This window comes from Pelodiscus sinensis, chromosome 1, assembly GCF_049634645.1.
Source record: "Pelodiscus sinensis isolate JC-2024 chromosome 1, ASM4963464v1, whole genome shotgun sequence".
Taxonomy (NCBI): domain Eukaryota; kingdom Metazoa; phylum Chordata; order Testudines; family Trionychidae; genus Pelodiscus; species Pelodiscus sinensis.
Genome location: NC_134711.1, coordinates 29,155,513 through 29,177,137, shown reverse-complemented (window position 1 = coordinate 29,177,137; position 21,625 = coordinate 29,155,513). Strand labels below are relative to the sequence as shown.

The 21,625-nt window shown below is 44.6% G+C and overlaps 1 protein-coding gene across 4 annotated transcripts in view; it reads left to right on the top strand.

Moving 5' to 3' along the window:
- CELSR1 (cadherin EGF LAG seven-pass G-type receptor 1) overlaps window positions 1–12,411 on the top strand; it is a 276,769-nt gene extending 264,358 nt beyond the window's left edge. Inside the window, exons 30-35 of one of the 4 annotated variants that reach the window (XM_075927708.1) lie at window positions 1,709–1,845; window positions 2,209–2,312; window positions 4,130–4,297; window positions 6,460–6,660; window positions 7,511–7,775; window positions 10,452–12,411. In XM_075927708.1, the coding sequence (XP_075783823.1) occupies window positions 1,709–1,845; window positions 2,209–2,312; window positions 4,130–4,297; window positions 6,460–6,660; window positions 7,511–7,775; window positions 10,452–10,476 (900 nt within the window). In that variant the 3' untranslated portion in view covers window positions 10,477–12,411. Of the gene's footprint in view, window positions 1–1,708; window positions 1,846–2,208; window positions 2,313–4,129; window positions 4,298–6,417; window positions 6,661–7,510; window positions 7,776–10,451 lie in introns of all 4 variants that reach the window. The other 3 variants (XM_006120414.4, XM_025183254.2, XM_075927707.1) reach the window with 3 other exon arrangements.
- The last annotated feature ends 9,214 nt before the right edge of the window (window positions 12,412–21,625 follow it).

Genomic DNA, 21,625 nt, shown 5'->3' with positions numbered 1-21,625 from the left:
AGTGCTGTGGGCAGCGGTGGATTTAGGGCAGGGCGAGCGGGGCAGCTGCCCCGGGCCCCACGCTTCCCGAGGCCCCGCGCATGTGCCTTGGCACTACGGCACATGCGCTGTATCAAAGGGGGGGCCCTGCGAAATTTTGCTGCCCAGGGCCCCGCGGCGCTGCCCTGGGCCCCGCGGCACTCATATCCGCCCCTGGCTGTGGGGAGCCGACTTAAAAGCTAATTCCCCCCAGCACCATCTCCGCAGTGCTGCCCATACCCTTCCCCCTGATGGCTCTATCATAGGCGGGGGTGGTGGTGGCAGGGGCTGCTGCCAGGAAGCAACCTCTGTCTGTGGTCACCCGGCTGTGGGCAGGGGCTGCATTGCAGCAGCAGTCCCTTTGCGCGGGGGGTCCCAGCAGGAAGTTGGGACCTCCCGCAGGCAGGGCTGCTTTGTGGCAGTAGTCCCTGTGCACAAGGGGGGGAGGGTCCCAGCAGGAAGTAGTTCCTGTGTGCGGGAGTTCCCAAATCCCTGCTGGGACCCCGCGAACAGGGGCTGCTGCCAGGTGGGCAGGCAGCCTGGCTTGTGCCAGGTGCGGGACAAAACTGCACTGCAGTTCTGCAATTTAAAACCTAATAGGAGCTAGGGGGCAGGCTGCCCGGCTCCTACTGCCTTTTAAATTGCAGAGCCGCAGCGGGGTTTGGTCCCACACCTGGTGGGAGCCGGAACTGAGCTGGGCTGCCTATTGACTAGTCAAATGGTCAATAAAGATTCTATCGACTACTCAATTAGTTAAATACCTGCATTTTAACATCCTAAAACACTGCAGTTCACGGTAGCTTCCATAGCACACACCGTACCTGTCCTCTGCTACCTACATTGGCTTCTCCTAGAATATCAAGTCAAGTTTAAGCTCAGAGTCTGTATCATCAATGTCCACATTGGCTTGGGTTCACAATATTTAGATGAACACCCAAATCTCTAGGATAAGTATTGTGTTCAACTACTTAGTTCCTCAGGCACGGTACAAAACTGTGTAGTCAGGATAAAACTTTCCTGGACAGATGTCTGAGCTTTCTTAGGAGCTGATCTGAGACCGAGACAAACTCCCACATTTGCTAAGGATCAACACAAACCTCACCACCTTCCCCTTCAAAAGCCTGGTGAACTTCTTAAATCCACCTTCTCTGCCAAATACAGAGTAGCATATACATAAATAACCAACCAGCCCTACTAAACCATTCCACAGCACACAGAATTCTCCCTCTGTGGAGAAAATGAGAAAGAGTTTGAATCATGCATGACAGATGATAGTTATGGTGCCTAATGTACTGATGGAAAGTGCTCAGACACTGCGGTAATGAGTATGTATAAGAACCTGTAAAATAGAACAGAGAGTCAGTGGGAGCTGAGTGAGTTTGTTTGTCTTTCTGTCTGTCTGTCAATCAGGCTCTGTGTGATTTGTCCATGGTCAGGCAGGAAGCCTGTGTCAGCTGGGATTATAACTCTGGAGTTTCTCATTCCTGTGCTCAGGTCATTCAAACTGTGCTTCTTGGGAACCTAGAGACCTTGTTTGCAGTGGGGGCAGGGAGAAGCTGTTGCCGCTCAGAATGTGCAGTCTTGGGGGTCATGTACTTAGATGGTCTTCTGCTGCGTAGCCACTCTGGGGGCAGCTGAAGGAGAGATGTTTGTTTATTGTTCTCATTCACTAATACTGTTTTTTCCTCAGCGATCTCTGAACTGTAACAACACATACATAGAGGAGCCAAATATGTATCGCACAAATATTGGTGAATCCACAGTCTCCCTAGAAAGCACCATAAGGTCAGCCATGAGCCACAATAGCTACCTTGCTTACATTTTCAGGTAATCGGGTGGAGGGTGCATGGCTTTCAGGCCTTTATTTTTCCCTTCTCATTGCTTTTGTGAGAAAAACTACTAACACAAATCAACTAATGTTTTGGTTCAACTGCTACTTGTCATGCGTAGTTCTCTTTAAGCAGTTGTTATCTTTGCATCTTCCTTTATGTATTTCTCATTTGCATGCAACTTTAGTGGGCAATTCAAACTAAAATTAAAGCAAAATACCATAGTTATTTTTGCTATTAGTCCTGTACAGCTTAAAATGTTACATTTGACAGTGCATAATGGAGATTTCTGGCTATCTCTGTCTTGGTCTTGTCACTGAGACAAGCATGTTTACCAAACATGTTGTTCCCCACATTTTAGGGATGAGGCTGCTCAGAAGCTCAGTGGGTCCTCAAGCCAAGCAAGAACTGGTCAGACTGAAGCAGATTCCTCTATTTTTCATAGGAATCCTTCAAAATCCAATGGTAAGAGTGTTCTGGAGAATTGCTTAGAATCACATGCTCATTTCTTCCTCCTCATACAGATTACTCCACACAGATAACTTGCTTCAAAAAAATCTTATAATCAAGACAGTAGCCTCTCCATCTTACTCTGTTGTATTTTCAATTTAAGTAGCCGTACTGACATAACAAGATATAAAGGTATTGCCATAGTTATTGAGTATCTTTATCTAGGACAGGGTTTCATGGGAATATGCGTCTGTTTTGTAGTAGGGGGCAGTGGGGTCAAGTGACCACCACAGTATCTCCTGCTAGTTACAGCACAGATTAGCTCAGGTTATGGAGTGCGCCGCCTTCTGGCTGGGGCCTCGCCTGTTGTCTGTTCTACTTTCCACCCCATGTCTCTGTAGATCTGTGTTGCTCCCTGGACCATGGTGTCTTTAGGACACTGCCCTCCAACAGTGCCCGCTACTCTGGTCTCGTCCCTTTCCAGGGCTATCAGAAGTCCTCCATCAATACACCTCCTACAGCAAACAACTGGAGCCCCCACTATCTAGCCCACTGTCTCCAGGACAAGCTGCAGTCTGGATAGGCCATGCTCCCGTGTGGTGATGTGATGCAAAGAAGGGGGAAGAGGACCCAGGTCTGCTCACTACGCTAGATCCTGACCCAGAGTCCTTCTGGCCGCAGCCATCTCCTGCCCTCCTCCTCTCCTCTTGACTGTTCCCATTCCCTGGCCTACGTCCCCATGACACTTGCACCTTTCTGGCCTTTGTATCAAGGCCCTCAGCCTGAGAGGTGGGAGCTTTTATCTGGCTCCCCTGAGCCTGCCAGCATTGCTCCACCCAACCAACAAGCTTTTCCTGGGGAGTCAGTCTTTCCCCTTCATTGGACCCAACTACCCTCTGATCTGCTGAATAGCTCCTTATCACAGGGTTGTCCCAGCAAGCCACCTTTTGATTGGCTCCCTATAGCTTCTGTCTGATTGGAGGGGTCTGTGCAGGCTCTATCCAGCCTACTTTTAACCCCTCCCTTGCCACATTGGGGCTGGCACCCCATTCCAAAGAATCTATTTCTGGTTTGATGGCAGGTTGCCACAAGTTGTGTGAGTGTTTCTGGATTCTCTTTCCTTGCAAAGTTATGCATTTTCTTTCCTTGCTTTTCAGATGGAAATTTTTTACCGATTAAAAGCTTGAGGAAGTTTCTTCCTTTTACTACTTACTACTACTATTTAACTTTTTTACGGTTAAATAGGAAGTGCCTCTTGGTTTCATATTGCTTCTATTTTGGATCTGGACAAATGTACTGCTGTAGGATAATATTGTTAGCATGCTTTTCGCTTTTCTATTTCTGGGTCTTCTGGGTGCTTTATGTTGGAGGCTGTGTGTATTGCTTTGACCAAGATGGCATTGCGTGACTGTTTTGCACGTTGAATAGATGAGAAAATTGTTCTCTGCAGCCCCTGTGTATACATAGCAATTATCCAATGAATGAACTTCAGTCTCTCTCTTCTTCTCACACATTTACATTTTAGCATCTGTTACATGAGCCATGATAGTGGAGACTAGCCCATGTAAAACATTGAAGTATCCTGTCCAGTTAGCCGTTCTATGCCATTTTGTTTCATTTGATTGTCTCAGATGAAGACAGCTGCACTAATAATCTAATTTCATCTGGCTGGCTGAGCTGTGTAGATGAAATCATTCTAAAGTGCCCATCCACATGGCACCTAGGAGCCTACAGTGGTTTTCTTTCACCCCATTCATTTTGCATGTAGATTTGCACAACTGCCTTTCCAGTTCTAATCCCTGTGGGTTTTTTTGCCTCCTCCACTTCAACAGAGAATGATTCTGATTCTGACAGTGAGTTGTCGCTTGATGAACATAGCAGCTCTTACGCTTCCTCCCATTCATCAGAGAGTGAGGAAGATGGGATTGAAATGGAGAAAAAATGGAACACGGCCACTGCCAAAAACAATGAGTGTGGCCCAATCCACAGCACTCCTAAAGGTAAGGCAGTGGCTCACATGGTAGGAATAGATTTCTTTCCCATATTGTAAAATGAATTGAGTAGTGGATGAATGGATGTAATTGACCAGGATAGTGTACAACAGCTTTGAATCCCTGTTTTCTTATTATTGGTGTTAGCCAAGAGATCTTTGTTTCCCCCAAGCAGAGAGAACTTTGTCCCCTGGGGTGAATGAATGCAAGAACAAAGGACACTGGAACAAGTGTTCACCAGCTACTTAGCGTACCAATGCAGCATGGCTGTTAGCATTACAGGGGGATCCCTGCGGGGCTGTTTCTGTCCATGGATATCTTGCAGATGGCACTATACATCTATCTAAATATCACCAGAGGGGGACAGGAAGAGGAGGCAATAAAAGAGCAGGGCAATTTGGCAAAAAAAAAAAAGGAACACCTCGTACAATAGAATAAGGGAGATTTCCTGGGGTTTGGGAAGGTATGGAACTAAAAGGTTTGAAATTAAAACTCGGTGTCTGTTTTGTGGACGTTCTGTGCATTGTGTCCCTCCGTGACTTTTTGAAGATACGGGCTTTGTTCTGATGCTAAGAGAGACTGGCATGGTCAGACAAAACTCACCGCTTTTCAGACCTCAGTCACACTTTCAGTCACACTTTCCCTTGTTGCACCTTATACAAGTTTGTAGTTCCCTTTTGATTTTTATATTCAAACAAACCGAGAGTAACATTCAACCAAAATTGCTGCAGTTTTCCCACAAATGTAAACTGATGTGTTCAAACTCAGTCCAGGCTTGGAGCAAGTCTTGGGTTAGTGTGTTTTCTACAAATTCATTCATTAGTGCAGCAGCCAGAGTTAGGGCTGATGATGCTGGCTTTAAATTCAGCTCCTTCTAATTATACCTGGACAATAGCAGTTGCTTCCCTCACAGTGTTTGGGCAGCACTGTGGATTTTCAGTTTAGTAGGTACTCTCATGGTTGCTTTTATTTGCCTCGGGCATACAAAGCAACTTTCCAGGAACCAAACTGCTGTCATACTGCATCCTTTTTCCTATCAAAGGAAAGCACAATTATAAGATTCCTTCATGGAAAGGCTAATCTTCTGGAAAGAACATTAAAGAGCCATTCCTGATTAAGGAGCAGATTGTGCTCCGTTACTGGACAATGAGGGAGGGTGCAAAGGGAGATTTGCTTCCACACCCTAGTGCAGCCCAGCTGCTGTTCCTGTGCTCCCTCTAGCATAGGCATTTCTGTCTCCACTTATGCCCAATGGTTCAAGATATCTCAAAAGGCAGAGAGGAGAAGGTAGGGCCATGCTCCAACATACACATGTACAGTGGTGCTGGAACTAGTTACGGGGGAGGTAGGGGGAAGAGCTGTGCCCCCCTCAGGGAAGGTTCTTGCCCCTCACCGCCCCAGGCTGGGATCGCACCTTGGGTTGCTAACTCTCCCGGACTGGACAGACCAGATGCCATTGCTGCAACTGGCATCCAGTCTGGAAGAGCTGGCAACCTAGCCACAGCCAGAGGTGGCTGCAGAGTCCCAGGCAAATGGCAGGACCCTGAGTGGCCATGGAGCCTGCAGGGCCAGAGGCCTGGACCCTGGGAATGGGTGGGCTGCAAAGCCCACAAGGATGGTAAGCAACAGAACCCCAGAGGGCCCACCTGGAGGTCAGGACCCTGGGGCTATCAGAGCCAGCAGTGTGTTGGCAGCAAGGCCGGCCCCTGAACGTAGGGTAGCCAAGTGCAAAACCTGGGGGTGCTACAGCACCCCCCACACACCTACTTCCCATGCCTATGCACATGTATCAGTCAGTAGAGCTAGTCAGGCGCCTAGGGCATGAAGAGTATGCTGCTGTGGCTCCCGCTCTGTGAAAGGGATCTCCAGCAACAGTTCTGCCTTGGGGAAACAGAATTCTTCCCAGAGCTCCCCCTGGGGCCGTGCACCAGAACACTGTCTCCAGGGAGGACTGCATTTACCTGGCGGGACAGGTTGGCTAACAAACCTTTCGAAATGGTCTGCTGCAAATGACTCTTCCACTGAAACTGTCGCAGAGCATAGGGCTAGTTGAGCAAGAGTGAAGGGCAGAATCTTAAGTTTTGTTGAAGGGTCATTTTCGAACCAATGTGGGTTTTTTTGCATTGCAGTTGATTCTCTCCCCAATCATGTGAAACCCTATTGGCCCACAGAGTGTGTAACCACAAGTGATGGGGAGGATCCAGGTGGGAAGCAGAAACTGAAAGTGGAGACAAAGGTCAGCGTAGAGCTTCATAGGGAAAATCAAGTGAACCACAGCAATGAAGCACCTCAAGACAATGAGAATGAAGGGCAGCAGAAAGAGAACAAACCTGTACAACAGCAGAATAACCAGCTGCCGGAACAGAGGAAAGGTAACTCAGCTATTGGAAAGAAACAAGTACGAGACCAAATGAACTGCTTTCTAGAGCCTAGGATGGTAACTGAGGCTTCGTCTACACTGCAGGCTTTTGCTGGCAGAGAGTATGCTAATGAAACGTTCATTAGCATTTGTCGCACTGTCATTTGCATATCTCTGCTGATGCTTTTTGCACAAGAGGTTGTTGTGCAAAAGCAAGCAGTGTAGGACGGGTCTGTTTTTCACAAAAAGAAACCTTTTGCACAAGATCCCTTATGCCTCAAAAAAGGAGGTATACAAGATTTTGAGCAAAACGGCCCCATCTGCACTGCTTGTTTTTGCGCAAAAACCTCGAGTGCAAAAAGCATTGGCAGAGATATGCAAATGACAGCGCAACAAATGCTAACGAGTGTTTCATTAGCATACTGTCTGCCGGCAAAAGCCTGCAGTGTAGACGTAGCCTCAAAGATCTCCGCTGAATGAATCTATTGCCATATTAGGAAAGTGGGGAATTTGCCACGTTCCCCCTTTGTTCCTTCAGGCTAATTGCTTCTCTATCAATCAATCTGCAGCATAATTTGAGTAAGGGCGGGCATGAGCTGTCTTGGCCATCAATACAGTTCATATTTTGGCAGAGTAGGGTTGCTCTGGAAGGTCATAATTCCCTTCAGTTTGTGTAACCAGAGGTCTGGGATTGTTTTTAAATGGGTCTAGCCTTTTTATTCTAACATGGAAGAATGGCGGTGAACTTGAAACAATCTGCCTAATGAAGGGTAAATGATGTTTTTGCGCTTGTTCAGTTTGATTAAGTAAAATTTTGAACATGATTAGAAGTTCCAATCTTTCCTCCTTTCTTTCTGTACCAGGCATCTTGAAAAATAAAGTCACCTACCCTCCCCCTCTGCTGGATAAGAATATGAAGAATAGGCTGCGGGAAAAGTTATCGGATTACAATCAAACCACTATCTCCTCCAGGACAGCTTTCTTAGGGAACAGTGATGGGATTCGTTCACCCTCTGACACTGGGGTGATAATAAAAACTCCACGGAAGGAACAGAATCGAGATCAACTCAATGGAATGGCCATGAATGTCCATGTGGGAACAGTGACTGCTGAGACCTCAGATTCTGAGTAAGTGCCAGTGCGGGGGCTGTTTCCCACAATCACCTGCTTCTGACTTCTGCTCCTTTCTCTGCCCTGCTCCAAATTCACTTCCTCACAAGGCTGCACTGTCTCGTGTTTTAGAGTTTCTAGGCTACTGATTAAAGACTGCAGACAATGGCTGATAACTTCTTTCTTATACAGCGCCCCCTGTCCAAAGGCTTCTTGCCATCTCACTAAATAGAAGTGCAATCCATTACTTCTACACACGTACTCTAGACTAAAGCAACCCTCGCTTTACCCTTGGCCACAGACTTGAAAAACCACTTCTCAAACAGCCTCAAATTAAAAAGGCCAGGATGGCAAACGCAGGAAGGGGTGTGGGCCTGAAGCTGCCAGCAATCAGTGAGCTTGGAGGCCTGGTGACAGTGAGGAAGTGATCAGAGGACTGGGCATTGGTGCAGGAGGAAGACGAGGTGTTCGGGAGCTGGAGCTATGGGGGGATCATTGGGCTGGGAGGGCCAGTTTTGGGGTGGATTAAGGGAGGTGGGAGGGATGCTGAGGCAGTGGGAGTAAGGGAGGGGTTGGGGAGCTGGAGCTGTGGAGGGAAAAGAGTTGGTAGTGCTGCGGGCAGTGAAGAGAGATGGGGATTCCCCATAGCAGGGTCTCTTGAGAGTGGGGAATGGGAAATGAGGAGGCGTGAGATGCTTTGGTCACCTGAGGGCTATGGATAGGAATATCTGAGAGGCAGGGATAGCTAGGAGCAGTGAGAAAGGAGCAGGCATATGCTGAGCAGATGCTCTCTCTGGGCAGTATGGAGGGTCAGTGTTGAGGGCAGAGGCTATGAGGAGTGTAATGCAGAGAAGGTAAAGTCGGAAACAGGTTCCCCAGGCAGCTGGGGCTTCAGGAGGCAGAGTAGGACAGGAACTCTGAGAAGATGGAGAGGGATGGTCCCATTGGGAGGGAGGGAAAGGGGTACAGGGAGAGTGAAGGCCTGCATGCAATGGGAGGAAGAGGAGGATAAACTTAGGGGTTAGTTGTGTTGGAGACCTCGGAAGGGCTGTGGCCACTGGCCCAAGAGGCAGATGCCAAAGAGTGGATGCTTGCGGAATTTGAGAGTGCGGAGATCTTGAGTAGTGGACACATGTGTGAGATGGGTTCTAAGTAACAAGGTGCCAGAAAGGCTGAGAGCTGTGGGAGAAAGTTGAAGAACAGTGTCAGGGTACAGGAACACCAAGGAACTGGGTCTCAGGAGGGCTGCAAGGAGCATGAGGGAAAGGAGTGGATAGTTAGGTCAAAGGAATGAGGAGCTTGGCATGGCTGGGGGGTGGAGATAAAAGTACTGAGGGAAGATAAGTAGAGTTGTAGGATAGTCCAGGAAGCCATGGAGAAAAGAGACATCCAATACCACAGTTCCTAAAAATATCACATATATGTGCTTGACAGAAAAAAATCTGTTGGGCTGAAATTGGTGCATATACTTGCCCTTGTGAACTAAAGCTAGATTTTAATCCCAGGTACAGCCCAGACTTTCCTAAAACGGGTGTTCAGGGAATGTTTGTTTCATTAATAATCATGTTTAGTAACCTCTCCAAAGTTCAGGCTAGGAAAATGACAGGGCTCTAAACTCCTTCTTTACCCAAACTTTACATGGTCAGTTTTCCCTTAAGTACCATAATAATAAATGTCCTAATTCTTTTCATAAGGAAATCTGTAACTCAGCCTTAACCATGACATCATGACCAGCTCCCTCAGCTCCAGTGTGCACACTCTAGCTGGTACACAGACTTCTCTGGGCTCCATTTGGAAAGCAACCCTCTAATCTTTGGAAGCTGGCTTTTTGGAATGTTTCCCAGTTAGTTACAAGGCTAAGTATTACTCACTAATAGTAGCTTAGTTGCTGCTATCAGTGCTGTTATTCACTCAGGGTATGTCTACACTTGCACCCTCTTTCGAGAGAGGGATGCAAATGAAGACATTTGAAATGGCAAATGAAGCCAGGATTGAAATATTTACACTTCATTTGCATATTTGCCTTACGGCGCCATTTCGAAATAACAGACGCTGTTAAGATGTGGTTATTTCGAGAGAAAACCCTTCTCTAGAAATAATTGGTATATCTCATTGTATGAGGAATAAGGGTTATTTCAAGAGAAAACCATCTTAACAGTGTCTGTTATTTTGAAATAGGGCCATAACGCAAATATGCAAATGAAGTGTGGGATATTTAAATCCTGGCTTCATTTGCAATTTCGAATGTCTTCATTTGCATTCCTCTCGCGAAAGAGGGTGCAAGTGCAAACATAACCTCATAGAGGATAGTTGGCCAACCTGTAATGCGAAAGAAAATATACATTTTTACATGTTTGTACCTTTTATGTATAAGCTATGGCATGAGAGTTTCTGAAATGCAGTTTCTAACACCTTGTAGGATTTCAGTAGTTTATATGCATGACTCCTCCTAGACATTAACCAGTTACATACATTGTACAGGCCTTCCTCTCAATGCATTTCTCACTGCATCTCCTGTAAATAACTTTCTTCCTCTTTATTTTGTCCTTTATAACAAGAGTGGACGCTGTCTTGCAAGCGCTTCGTTGGTGAAGCATGGTAATTTACTAAAATGGAATAGGTAGTTTCACTTGGAATTGTTTGCCTATCTCTATTTAACCCTAAGCCTGCATGGTTACTTCTTCTCATGAACAGAGGCAGTAATGAAACTTCAATTTGAATCATCAGGCAATAGCGATGTCTTTTCCACCCTGGGACTACTTGTTGTGATGTCACTTCCGTGGTACCTCGAATTTCACAGGAGATGCTCCATACTGAGGACGAGGATGATGTTGCTGTTACATATTACGGCTGACTTCTGACAAGTCATAAATGAAAAATAGTGCCCAAGACATGAATGATAGGGCTACATTGTGGAACATTCAATGGCTGTGTGAATTTGTAACTGTGCCAAAATGCATGAAAACCTAACAGGGACTCACTGAGATGGATGAATAGCTATAAGAAGTGTATACAGAGTCACAGCAGCGCTGCAGGGACTGCTCATGTGTGCAGCCCATGCTAATGACTTACACAAGAACAGATTGTCTTTGCTACAGTGGACCTACAAAAAGTGAAATGATCAGCCTTAAGAAAGCCCTAGAAGATGCCTCTTGCTGAGGTCTTATTCTGTTACAGTGTGAACTCTAGAGAGAAGAATATCACACCAAGTGCCCTTCTGTATCTATGCCAGCATCTTTAAGAGCCTTTGATGGACACAGTGTCTTAAAAATGTCCTTTATATATAAATATATACATATAAAAATTTGTAGATAATTTTATATATTTTGTATGGTGACTCTAAAGAAGGAAAAGTTCCTTTGTATATTTTACATTTAAACTGATATTCTTCATTTGATGCTAGGAAATCACAATGGGAAGAGCTCTTGATTATTTTTTATATTAAAAATTGCACAGTTGTACTTGAATTTGGCATTTGATAATGTAACTGATGTTTCCATCAAAGCCACCCTAAAATGCAGTGCAGTTTTTAAAATACTACAGTGAAAAGGTTGAATCTAAATTTATAAATATAATTTATAGGTTTCTGTTTTCAGATTTCTGTTTTTTCATCACATTTTTCCTGGTAAGCAACAAGCCAGGGTCTTGTTTGGAGGACATGATTGTGCAGTTCCCCTATTGCATAAGTATCATGTGAGGCTTATTTCTTTGTTTAAGTTTTTATTTTTTACTCAGAGTCAGCATTTTACAAATTGGAGCAGAAACATGAGTCTAAGGATGTCTGTGTTTCATTTCTTAACTGGGAAATTCCTGGCTATCTTGTTGTTTTGAAATATAAACGCGTGTATTAACTTACTTCATGTTTCATACACACTAAATATTTTCACAAGTGTGAGAAATGTGGATAGTGTCTGCCAACCTCATCTTACATTGTTTACAAAAAAAGATGTAAAAAATAGTGTAAGGATATGTTTCTGTTAGCAGTTCCTTTTGGCTTGAAAATATGACTCAAAATGAGTCCTGAAAATTCCACTGAAAATGATACATCTGTTATCTACCTTTTCTTAGTGTATATTTCACACTGCAGTACTTTTTCATAGTTAACAGTTTGAAAAGCTATTAACAGTTCTTTTGTATGAATGTGCATGTGAGAGGGAATAAACAAACAATATGTCAGACTGGATAAAATGCAGGAAATTAACAAAAAAGCATATACTGTAGTAATATTGGTTTTATTATATCCTTCAGCATTTTTAAATCTACTCGAGGCCTTTGGAAAGGGGAAAGGAATACTGTCTCTTTAAAAAATTATAGACTATACTGTGTGAAATTTTTGATTGAAAAATGTTTTAAATGTCTATCACACTTGACAGTATGCTCAGATACCCTGTACAACCTGTGTTAATCATTCTGCATCTGTGTATGTATATTTTGCCCCAGTGAGATGTAGTTAGTTTTTATTTCAATCAGAACTATTTCAGTAAATGTGTCAGTTGTATTAATGATGGAAAATTAAAACCTATTTTTATGATGTTTTAAAACTTTATGGCAGGTTAGACACTGGAGGTTTTTTAACAAATGTATATTTATTAATGTGCAGAACACTGGAATTGCAGCACAGATGAAAGGAGAATAAATTAAGATTTTAAATTTGTATTCCTGCGCTGGCCATTTATTTTCCATGAAATATTGAAGTAGAAATGGACAAAAAGCATTTCCTATAATTTGTAAAGGAATTGTTTGAAAATGCAGACAGAAGTAATGTTTGCATTGATAGCAGTTAACTGTCTTGTGAATCAGAAAGGTTGTTGAAAAACTCTAAGAATACTTAGCACCTAGATAGACTAGTTGTGAAATTTTTTAATGTTTTGTTCTGCTTCTGAAGAAGGTTGCCAGGTGTGAAGGCGCGTTGGGGGTCCCCCGTCTCCTGCACCCCGAAATGGCACAAACAGACTGCACCAGCCGGTGGACTAGAGGAAGTTTATTGCCTCTCCAGGATACAGCACAGCACAGATGGAATCTGGTCACAGAGCTGGGCTAGGATGCCTCAGGCCCCCTTGAGTTGGGGGGAGACTGGGCCCCTAAACTCCAGCCCCTCTCCCTAGGCTGTCTCCTCCATGCTCACAGACAGCAACTAACTAACACTCTTCCAGCCCTGCCCCCCAGCCAGGGCAGCATCCACCTTCCTTTGTTCCTCTCCATGGGGGGTGTCTGGCCATACTGGTTTGCATAGTGACTCATCCTGTTTTGCTGGGTCGTGGTACCCACGGCAGCCAGTGGGGGTTACCCCAGAGCCAGCAGCATAGAAACCAGCCAGGTATCCCCACTACGTCACACCAGGCAAGAAATTAGAGAGGGGAAATAAGCATTAAGTTAGCTTGTAGAACACCCTATGCCATCTAGTCTCATTTGGAATATGCCATATCTGCCAATACTACATGTCATATTCTCCCAAGATGTCCTTTCCTGAAACCAGATGACTTTCTAATGCTGAAATGTGTGACTCCATTCCTTACTATGATTAAGTTAATGGTGCTCTGCAAAAGCACGAGGGGGCGGGGGGTCTGCCCAAGCAGATGAGCTTGTTGAATCGGAGCCACAGATTGCACCCATTTAATTTGAGCATGTGTGAGCATTTGACTATTTGATTTCAATTACCACCTCTAGATTGATTCCCCCATTTAGTTATCTCCCGTGGTTCTTCCTTCTAAAATATTTCGAGCAGCTAACAAGTTTAAGCTGATTTTTTGCTAGAAGATTACTAACAGTTATTCTGGATGTCTTCACAAGTTGCTGAAATATTAAATACAATGTTAGATACATTCTACACCTTGTCTAATGTCCACAGATCCATTACAACAGGCACTTCATCCTGCTCACAGTAGCCAGACCTATCAGATACTGGAAGCAGCAGAAAGCCTCTGAAGTTCCCTCTAGATACGCTTTGCCAGTGGGTCAGCCATTCCTTCCTGCTGTTTTACTGAGGGAAATTCCACACGCTCATTACAAATGTCTGTTTCTTGGGCTCCACAGCATGTGGCTGGACATCTGCCAGATGTCCCAGAGCTGTGTTTGATTGCTGGGAAGCTTTTCCCTTCCATAATGCTTCACCTTCTGAGGTGTTGTGGGTGGTGCCCTGTACCAGGCTTCAGGGAGAGAGGTAGGCTGAGAGAGCCAAAGGCAAAAGAAAAGGTCTGGGTCTCTGGCTTCATCCTCCTCATCAGAGCACAATGTGGGCAGGCATAGGCAACCCTCCTGTACCCCTGCCAAAAATTCAATTGCTAAATGGGGTGCCCCCCTCCCTGTTCCTCTGGGTAGCTCTCCCTTCCCTTCCTCTCATCCCCTTCACCTTCCGAGACTTTTAAGTCCATGTGTTCAGTGATCGTTTCCATTATAACCATTCAGACCACTCCCACCGAGGCTATGTCTATGCTGCACCTCGCTTGCACAAAAGCCTATGCAAATGAAGTGTGGATTAACATATTACTGCACTTCATTTGCATAATTAATTAGGGGTCGGTTTTGCGCAAACCCCCCCTCTTGCGCACGAGCCGTTCTTCCTCATTTGTTCAGGAAGAATGGCTCTTGTGCAAAAGGGTTTTTTTGCACAAAAAGGAGCCATCTACACAGCTCCTTTTTGTGCAAAAGCCTCTTGTGCAAAAACAGCCCCTAATTAATTACGCAAATGAAGTGTGGTAATATGCTAATCCACACTTCATTTGCATAGGCTTTTGCACAAGAGGAATGCAATGTAGACAGCCCAAATATTATAAAATATCAGAAAAGCCAATGAGATTATGATGTTCCCTTTGTTCAAAACCAACAACATAAACACAAATAACACAAATTGCTGGCCCACGATTTCCAAACAGTACACTGCAATCCAGTCCCACAAATGCAATTCAGTCCCACAAACTACCATTCACGCTCTCTGTGTGAGACCTTTCCTATGGAATTACAGCCCCTCACCACTTAACTGAAAGTAAATGGAGTTTCTATAGAGAATGTAGATACTTAAATAGACTTTGGAAAGGAGTTATAAGGCATGATACACAAGCAGGTTTCTGTTCACATGGATGAGCACAGGCAGACAGAATTTCTCTAGAGTCTAGACCTTAAATGTTAAGTTTATTTTCCCAAGTTCTACTGTGTGAACCTTCTTTGGAGTATGAGCATTGAGGAGCAGAGAATATACTCTGGGTACGTTCCCTGCACCAATCAGAGAGTTATGAAAACCTCTGTTGGTCTACTCTAATAGCATCATCTCTGTTTTGTGAAAGGTGTTATTTCTAATCTTGTTTGTGGAAAGCCTTTATTTACATAGCTGGAGTTGTGTAAGTGTAAGCTGACCTTCTGAGTCTTGTGTAGACTTAGCTTCAGATTTCCAAATTAACAATCAACATTACCCAAAAGAGTTACATTAGAGACAGGTGCATCCTGGAGGTGAATGCCTGGCTGCGAAGATGGTGTCACCAGGAGGGCTTTGGCTTCGTTGACCATGGGATGCTGTTCCAAGAAGGACTGCTAAGCAGGGATGGGATTACCTTTTGAGGAAGAGGAAGAGAGTATTTGGATTCAGACTGGTTAACCTAGTGAGTAGGACTTTAAACTAGGTTCGATGAGGGCAGGTAACCAAAGCCTACAGGTAAGTGAAAAATATGGAGACCTGGGAGAGGGCTGAGAAATGGGAGGAAACATGGGCTATTATAATAGTAGAGATAAGGAAGGGACAAGACAGAACTGGGGAGGAAAATCAAATCAGTATCTTAGATACCGTATGCAAATGCAAGGAGTATGGGGAATAAGAACTTGAAGTGCTAATAAATTAATACAACTATGACATTGTTGGTATCGCAGAGACTTGGTGGTATTGGTATAGAAGGGTATTGGTATAGAAGAATATTGGTATAGAAGGGTACAGCTTGCTCAGGAAAGATAGGCAGGGGAAAAAGGGAGGAGGTGTTGCCTCGTATATTAAAAATGAATACACTTGGACTGAGGTGGAGATGGACATAGAAGACAGACTTTTTGAGAGTCTCTGTGTTAGGTTAAAAGGGGTAAAAAACAAGGGGGATGTCATGCTAGGCATTTACTTCAGACCACCAACCTAGGCAGAAGAGGTGGATGAGGCTGTTTTTGAACAACTAACAAAATCATCCAAAGCACAGGAACTGGTGGTGATGGGGGATTTCAGACATATGTTGGGAAACTAACACACCAGGGCACAGATTATCCAATAAATTCTTAGACTACATTGGAGACTATTTTTTATTTCAGAAGATTGAGAAAGCTTCTGGGGGAAGCTGTTCTAGATTTGATTTTAACAAATAGGGATGAACTTGCCGAAAATTTGAAAGTGGAAGGCAACTTGGGTGAAAGTGATCATGAAATCATCAAGTTCATGTTTCTAAGGAATGGTAGAAGGGAGAACAGCAAAATAGAGACAATGGATTTCAGGAAGGCAGATGTTAGTAAACTCAGAGAGCTGGTAGCTAAGGTCCCTTGGGAAGCAAGACTAAGAGGAAAAACAATTGAAGACAAAGGCAGTTTTTTAAAGGGACATTAAGGGCCCAAAAGCAAACTATTCCACTGTGTAGGAAAGATAGAAAGTGTGGCAGGAGACCACCTTAGATCAACCAGGAGAGCTTATATGATCTAAAAATCAAAAAGGAGTCATATAAAAAGTGGAAACTAGGTCATATTACAAATGATGAATATAAGCTAACAACACAGGAATGCAGGGGCAAGATTAAAAAGGCAAAGGCAAAAAATGAGCTCAAACTAGCTAGAGGCGTAAAGGGGAACAAGAATATGTTGTACAAGTATATTAGAAGCAAAACAAAGACCAAGGACTGGTAGGCTCATTGAAGAGAGAAACAACAACAGGAAATGTGGAAATGGCAGAGGTGCTTAATGACTTCTTTGTTTTGGTTTTCATCAAGAAGATGGATGGTGACAGGATGCCTAATATATTGAATGCTAGTGGAAATGGAGTAGGTTTACAAGTTAAAATAGAAAAAGAACAAGTTAAAAATTACTTAGAAAAGTTAAATACAGTAAAACTCCAATAGTCTGGCATCTGATGGTCCAGCACTCCTGATAGTCCGGCACCATCAGGAACCCGGAAGTGCTCCGGGCAGCCGGACCATTGGAGCTGCTCTGCCCCCAGCTTCCCCGATTCAGCCGCTGCTAAAACTGACCAGCGGCTGAATCGGGGAAGCCGGGGACAGAGCAGCTGGAGTGCCGCCGGGTAGGTCCCGTAGCGCTGCCCCTCGGGGCTGCGGGACACAACCCGGCAGCACCCCAGCTGTCCCCAATTCAGCCGCTGCTGAAACTGACCAGCAGCTGACTCCAGGAAGCCCGAGGCAGAGCTGCTCTGCCCCGGGCTTCCTGGAATCAGCCCCTGATCAGTTTCAGCAGCGGCTGACCTGAGGACACCTGGGACAGAGCAACTGGGGTGCTGCCGGGTTGGTCTCGCAGCGCCAAGGGTTGGCGCTACCAGACCAACCTGGCAGTGCCCCAACTGCTGTGTCCCAGGCATCTGGATTCAGCCACTGTTGAAACTGACCAGCGGCTGACTCCAGGAAGCCTGAGGCAGAGCAACTCTGCCTCGGGCTTCCTGGAAACAGCCGCTGATCAGTATCAACAGCAGCTGACTTGGGAACGCCTGGGGCAGAGCAGCTGGGGTGCTGCCGGGTTGGTCCAGTAGCGCTGCACCTCGGCGCTGTGGGACCAACCTGGCAGCTCCCCAGCTGCTCTGCCCCAGGCGTCCCCAAGAGCAGCTGGGGTGCTGCCGGGTTGGTCTCGCCACGCCAAGGTTCAGCGCTACCGGACCAACCCAGCAGCACTCCAGCTGCTCTGCTGCAGGCATCCCCGATTCAGCTGCTGCTGAAACTGACCAGCAGCGGCTGAATTGGGGTCGCCTGGGGCAGAGCCGGACTATCGGAAGGGGGGGCTATGAGGGGTCTGGGGTGGCATCCCCCCCACCCCAGACCCCTCATAGCCCCCCCTTCCGATAGTCCGGCAAATCTGATAATCCGGCACCCCCTGGGTCCTAAAGGTGCCGGATTATCGGAAGTTTACTGTATCTGGAAGTCACCAGGGCCTGATGAAATGCATCCTAGAAAAAACATGGAGCTGAACAAGGAGGTGTATCTGAGCCGTTAGCTCTCATCTTTAAAAAATCATGGAAGACAGGAGAGATTCCAGAGGACTGGAAAAGGGCAAATTAGTGCCCATCTATAAAAAGGGAAATAAGAACAACCCAGGAAACTACAGACCAGTCAGTTTAACTTCTGTGCCAGGAAAGATATTAGAGCAAGTAATTAAAGAATCCATCTGCAAACATCTGGAAGAAAATAAGGTGATAGGTAACAGACAGATGGATTTGTAAATCATGTCAAACCAATCTAATAGCTTTTTGTGATAGGATATGAAGCCTTGTGGATAAGGGAGAAGCGGTGAACATGGTATACCTAGACTTTAGTAAAGCATTTGACATGGTCTCATTTGACCTTATCAATAAACTAGGGAACTACAACATAGATGGGGCTACTCTAAGGTGGGTGCATAACTGGCTGGACAACCATTCTTAGAGAGTAGTTATTAACGGTTCACAGTCATGCTGGAAGGGCATAACAAGTGGGGTTTTGTAGAGGTCTGTTTTCGGACTGAGTCTTTTCGATATCTTCATCAGCGATTTAGATGATGACATAGTGTGATGATACCAAGCTGGGAGGGATTGCAAGTGCTTTGGAGAATAGGGTCAAAATTCAAAATGATCTGGACAAACTAGAGGAATGATCTGAGGTAAACAGGATGAAGTTTAATAAGGACTAATGCAAAGTACTCCACTAAGGAAGGAACCAATCAGTTTCACACATAGGGCTGGTCTAGACCATGCTGAAGTTCCGAAAGAGGATATGCAAATTCCACGGGACGCAGTTTTCTAGGCAACCCGTCCTTTTTTCGAAAATCTGCATAAACCTCATTTTTTGAGGAAGAGCAGCTTTTCGAAAAAGAGGGGAGGGTTGCTGAAAAAACCGCATCCCGACTACTTTCACTTTCAAAAGCTTTGCTTTCTAAAGTGAGATCAGAAGAAGATATGCAAATTCCCGTGGAATTTGCATATCCTCTTTCAAAACTTCAGTGTAGTCTAGACACAGCCATACAGAATGGGAAGTGATTGTCTTGGAAGGAGTATTGCTGAAAGGGATTTAGGGGTCATAATGGACTACAATTAACAGTGTGACACTGCTGCAAAAAAAAAAAAAAAAAGTGGTTCTGGGATGCATTACCAGGAGTATCATGAGCAGGGCTCGACAAACTATAGAATCTACTCGCCCATGGTGAGTAGATTTCAGCCGTGCACCCCGTTCACAGGTGGCGTGCACATGCCCAATGCGGGTCTTGCGTATGCACAGTACAGGGCTGGCGAGTGGTTTTTGCTGCTGTTTGTCAAGTCCTAATAATGAGCAGGACACGAGAAGTCATGCTTTCACTCTACTTTGCGCTGATTAGGCCTCAGTTGGAGTATTGTGTTCAGTTCTGGGCACCACATTTCAAGAAAGATGTGGAGAAATTGGAGAAGGTCCAGGGAAGAACAATGAAAATGATTAAAGGTCTAGAAACCATGAGCTATGAGGGAAGACTGAAAGAACTGGGCTAGTTTAGTTTAGAAAAGAGAAGACTAAGAGGGGACATGATAGCAGTTTTCAAGTATTTAAAAGGGTGTTATACGGAGGAGGGAGAAAAATTGTTCTCCTTGGCTTCTAGTAATAGGACAAGAAGCAATGAGCTTAAATTGCAGCTAGGGAGGCTTAGGTTGGACATTAGGAAAAACTTCCTAATTGTCAGGATGGTTAAACACTGGAATAAATTGCCTAGAGGGGTTGTGGAATTTCCATCACTGGAGATATTTAAGAGCAGGTTGGATAGACATCCATCAGGGATGATCTAGATGGTGCTTGGTCCTGCCGTGAGGGCAAGGGACTGGACTTGATGACCTCTCAAGGTCCCTTCTAGTACTAGTATTCTATGATTTTATACGCATGCACACGCACGCACACACAAAAAATAAGTTGCTAAAGTCACTGAAGAGTCACTTGCAACTTGTGAGCCCAGTCTAAGTATCACTGATTAATATATTTGTTTTGAAAATGTCTTAATTGGACTGAACAAGGTTTAAGACCCATTTTCATTTGTTACCAAGACTGACCTAGCAAAAATTTGGAAGAGGATTTTATCCTCAAGTATAATCCCTGGGGATATGAAAAAAAAAGAAAACCTGCACTTTAAATAATGTTGATTTGGAGGGTTCAGAAATAACTGACAGTTGTGTTTTTAAAAATCACTTCTGTTTACTCTTTAAAAAATAAAAGAGAATGCAAGTCTGTAGGGTCCATGGATGTAGTGAATCAGTATACAGGTCCATTTCCTACCATACTTGACAGGAAAAATACCCATTTAGGGCCCAATTTTCTGCAAGCCTTATGGAGGAGGAGTGGTACTTCCGTACCCAAGTAGTCCCATATAAATTGATAAGATCAGCAGAGAGGACCTGTGATCAGCATAGTACTTGTGTAAGTACTATTCAGTGTGAGGAAGAGTTGCAAAATCAGGGTCTTAGGGTAAATCCTCAGGTACTCAGGCCCATGAGGGTTTCGTGCTTTCTGACATCTTATTAGGCAGCTAGCTACATTTCAGGTCCCTAAATACTATTAAAAATCTGGCAATTACTGTTTGTTCTTGATTTCCACTCCCATCAACTTCAGGAGGAATTTGACTGATTAAGGGCCTGAAGATTTAGTAGCCAAAGAATCATTTTCAGCACCAGTGATCTGTACCATTCTTTCTTAAATAAAAAAGGTACATTCCCTACACTATTTATGATGAAATTGTACCCATCAACAACCTGCTTTTCCTGGGCTGCTTCTAAGTAAATTTCCAGTAAAGCCAAATGGTACCAGATCTTGTAGCTATTTTATATTTATAAGGAAAAGCTCTGTTTTCAAAATACTTAAGTGTAGCAAACTGAACTCGACTGGCATTAGTGAATCAATGAGTGTGATGGTACTTTATTATAATAAAAATTGCTTTCCATTCCTTAAAGGTAAATAAAAGTAAGAGATTAGGGTTTTTTTAATACACTGGTGCAAGTAGTTTGGTTCATGTATTTTAGGCAGCACAGTGCTGACTGATGGGAATGAGCCAGCATATTTAATTGAATTACTTCTAAATACCTGGTCAGTTTTTCAATAAATTAATCTGAAACTCTTGAAATAAACTGGCAGGGTGTGAGGTCAGTGAAGGAAACAACATTCATTATAATGATTCAGGATTGAAATGAAGAGGGTGTTAGAAGTTTTAAAGCCTCGCTTTGCCAAAAATCAGCACTAAACAAGCCAAAACAAGGATTTAGCCTGGAGGAAAACCTTTTTTTTTTTTAAATTGTATTGTTTATTTTTAAGTAACAGTAACATCTTCGGGCTGAGTCTTGTTTACAATGCCAGAATACAAATGAGAATCAGGCCCTTCAAACATTGGTCTAAGCCAGGATGGGGAACATACGGCTCCCAGCTTGCTTGGATCTGGCCCCCGAGGCTCAGAGCTTCCCTTGTCATTGAGAAGCTTATGCTGGCACTCCAGCCCCCCTGCTGCCTCCTTCGGGGCTAGAGCATGCAAAATCTACTTGGGTGCGTCCCCCCACCCCCTCCCCCAGGCTCTGGTATGGAAAGGGAATGTGGGGAGAGTCTTTCTCCTTCTCTGGCGGGTGGCATGTCAGTGAGAGTTGGCTTTTTTTTTTTGCTTCCCACTTGCATGTGGCCCCCAAATGATTTTTCTGTGAGTCAGCAGCCCCCAACCCTAAA